The sequence below is a fragment of the Conger conger genome, chromosome 5 (genome assembly GCF_963514075.1).
Source record: "Conger conger chromosome 5, fConCon1.1, whole genome shotgun sequence".
NCBI classification, from domain to species: domain Eukaryota; kingdom Metazoa; phylum Chordata; class Actinopteri; order Anguilliformes; family Congridae; genus Conger; species Conger conger.
The window spans coordinates 37,120,420-37,123,574 of NC_083764.1; the positions used below are offsets into that span (position 1 = coordinate 37,120,420).

A 3,155-nucleotide genomic window follows, 5' to 3' on the forward strand; every position below is an offset into this window, starting at 1 on the left:
TTAAGATGGAAAGCACATTGCCTTCCTCATTATTATCGACATTTTGATATAAAGTACCAATTTGTCTGCTACAAATACTAGTCATTTGTTACATACATTGGTGAAATTGATGGTGTTAAAACTATCCCAATGTTACCGCCATAATAGGCCTTTGTCTGTTCCTGAAACAAACATAACTACAATTCGTAGATTCTACCTCCATCATCATCGTCATTATTATTATTATTATTATTATTAATATTAATAATAATACGGGACACATCTGGATGCTGCTATTAATAATAATAATAATAATAATAATAATAATAATAATAATAATAATAATAGTGGGCTATTATGCTATTATTATTGTTGTTTTTGTTGTTGTTAGGCCTACCAATGACTCATGAAAGCACATTAAAACATTCAGAGATCATTTGAGGTCACATGTCTCAAAGGACGAATTAAATACTCAGAATAAAATTAATTCACTTGTAAGGGCAAAACGCATTGCAATTAGATTCAGCCTAATCAGGGGTGAGTTTCCCTAAAATGTCGTTGTTAATATGCAAGTTCTACCTACACTGACGACATCATATTTCATCAGGTAGGCTATTCCATTTAGCTACAACATATAGGCAGAACATTTGGCCTACTATTTGTATTTACGAGGCTAAAACAAACAAACCAATGGGGATACAGGTTGCCAAATAGAGTTATGGAGGCATCTTAATATATTTGTTACAGGTTCTCTCATATCCCAGTTTAGAAAACAAATGATGTTTTATTAATTTAAACATTTTTTTTTGGAAAGCATCTTACACCCAGCCATAAAACCCAACCTGAAAAATGTCCACTTGTGAAATATGCACATGGTATAAATTAAAACGTAGTGAGGTTACTGTGAATCGCTGTAGCCAATTCCGCTTATTCGATATGAACGCTTTTAACGTTTTAACGTTAAGTTTAAGTGATACAATCCAAACTAAAACAGTTTCATTTCGCCACCTACACCATGTCAAATTAATTACTTAACCCTTATGCAAAAAATGTTTTTTAATGGTTGCATAAGAGATGAACATTCTGTCAAAGAGTAATGTTATAGTAAACGTGAAGTCACTAATCCAAACAATTGTGCACGTCCATGAAGTCTGTGGGTTATAGCTATTTGATAACAGCATATTAGAATGTTATTAAGGCACGGCGTTTAACCTGTTTTGCGTTTTCACAGTCATATGTTTCTCCCCAGCCCATGCCTTCCTGCGTCTTCGACTGATCTCTTAAGATCCCATAACACTGTGTGCTGTTCTTAAGAATACAGACGAATTGAAAAGAACGACCAATGAGCGCTGTTCTCTCAGATATCACCACGTCTATCAACGATTTCTAACCAATAATATATAGAGCAAGGCGGAGCTCTAGTGCAGGCTAGGCGAAAGCTTGACAGGAAGCCTGCGAGACGCCGATGGGGATGTGTAACTCAAAATGTGCGGCTCCTTTAATAAGAACGATCAGACCAGCTCCGAGAGTCATGGCGACCACAGCATCTAATCGTTACAGTACCCTCACTTCAAGCTCATCCATAGCGCACTCGGAGCCTGGGGGCATGCAGCAAAGGACAGTGTACAGAGACTCACATACCTTGTTGCGTAGCGATTACACACTGCAGAGCAATAGCCACCCGCTCAGCCACGCGCACCAGTGGATAACAGCACTGTCCCACGGAGAGGGTGCTCCATGGCCCTCCAGTCCGCTCAGCGAACAAGACATAAAGCCCACGGTGCAGAGCGGCAGTGAAGAGATTCACAACTCTAACAGTTTGCAGCACCAACAGCCTCATCTGGCGCAAGAGTCACACGGGACACATCAGGATGCTGCAGAATGGAGTACTACTACAGATGCTCACATACCGAGCATGTCGACATCAAACGGACAGACCCTAATTTATTCGCAGCCGGACTTCAGTGCGAATGGCGTGAACCCCAGCAGCGGACATCACACGCTGGGAGACACGGACGACGACCACCACAGCCCACACCTCAGTGACCAAGGTCCTCAACCTTCGCATCACCTGGCACACCACGACAAATCGGACGAGGATACACCTACTTCGGACGCCTTGGAACAGTTTGCTAAACAATTTAAACAGCGAAGAATTAAACTTGGTTTCACGCAGGCGGACGTTGGACTCGCTTTAGGTACTCTGTATGGAAACGTGTTTTCCCAGACCACGATCTGCAGGTTCGAGGCCCTTCAACTCAGCTTTAAGAACATGTGTAAGCTCAAGCCTTTGTTGAACAAGTGGTTGGAGGAAGCGGACTCTACCTCCGGGAGCCCCACCAGCTTGGACAAGATCGCTGCACAGGGGAGGAGAAGGAAAAAGCGGACTTCCATCGAGGTGAGTGTGAAAGGTGCTCTGGAAAGCCATTTCCTAAAATGTCCCAAACCAGGGGCCCAGGAGCTTCATTCACTGGCGGACAGTCTTCAACTAGAAAAAGAGGTGGTTCGGGTTTGGTTTTGTAATAGAAGACAGAAAGAGAAACGGATGACGCCTGTCGGAGGACCGCTCCCGGGAACGGAGGACGCATACGAGGACACACCGCCCCACCATGGAGTCCAGACACCGTGAACAAATCTATACAGTAAAAACACGAACCGCTACTGGTCTGTCACAATTGTGTTTCCATTTATATGATGAAATCATTAACGGGGATACCCAGCGCGATAACGGATGTGATTATTTTGTTTGAACTTCAAGGGGAGGACGGAGGCAATCCTGTGAGTACCACAACAATATATCAGAAACTGAGAGAAAAATGGATTCACTGAAGAACGAAGAGAGTGTAGCCTATGTCATGTATGTAAATATGCTAAGCACTGTGACACGGACCTGATTAATACAGGCTATAGCGATAATGGTTGTTGTTATTAAAGAAATAGCCTAACCTCGGTGTTCTGTCATCCCATTAATGAATTTCATACACGTATGCTTTATCTACAATGGAAATAATTAGAAGTTGTAAAAACTGCGATGTAGTAAATAAACGCCATCTTTATGGTATGGAAAGGGAGGCTGGGGTTGAATATCGCCTGGTTCGGGCGCATTTACCTGCCAGTCATTTGTCTCCATGTGACAATTCGATTAGCCTTACAGGTGGGTCGAGATTATGGCTATA

The 3,155-nt window shown here is 42.5% G+C and overlaps 1 protein-coding gene across 1 annotated transcript; it reads left to right on the forward strand.

The window, feature by feature from the left end:
- The first annotated feature begins 1,460 nt into the window (after nt 1-1,460).
- On the forward strand, nt 1,461-2,924 carry pou3f2a (POU class 3 homeobox 2a). Its single transcript, XM_061243586.1, has one exon. The coding sequence runs from the start codon at nt 1,511-1,513 to the stop codon at nt 2,606-2,608; it is 1,098 nt and encodes a 365-aa protein (XP_061099570.1). The 5' UTR covers nt 1,461-1,510; the 3' UTR covers nt 2,609-2,924.
- The last annotated feature ends 231 nt before the right edge of the window (nt 2,925-3,155 follow it).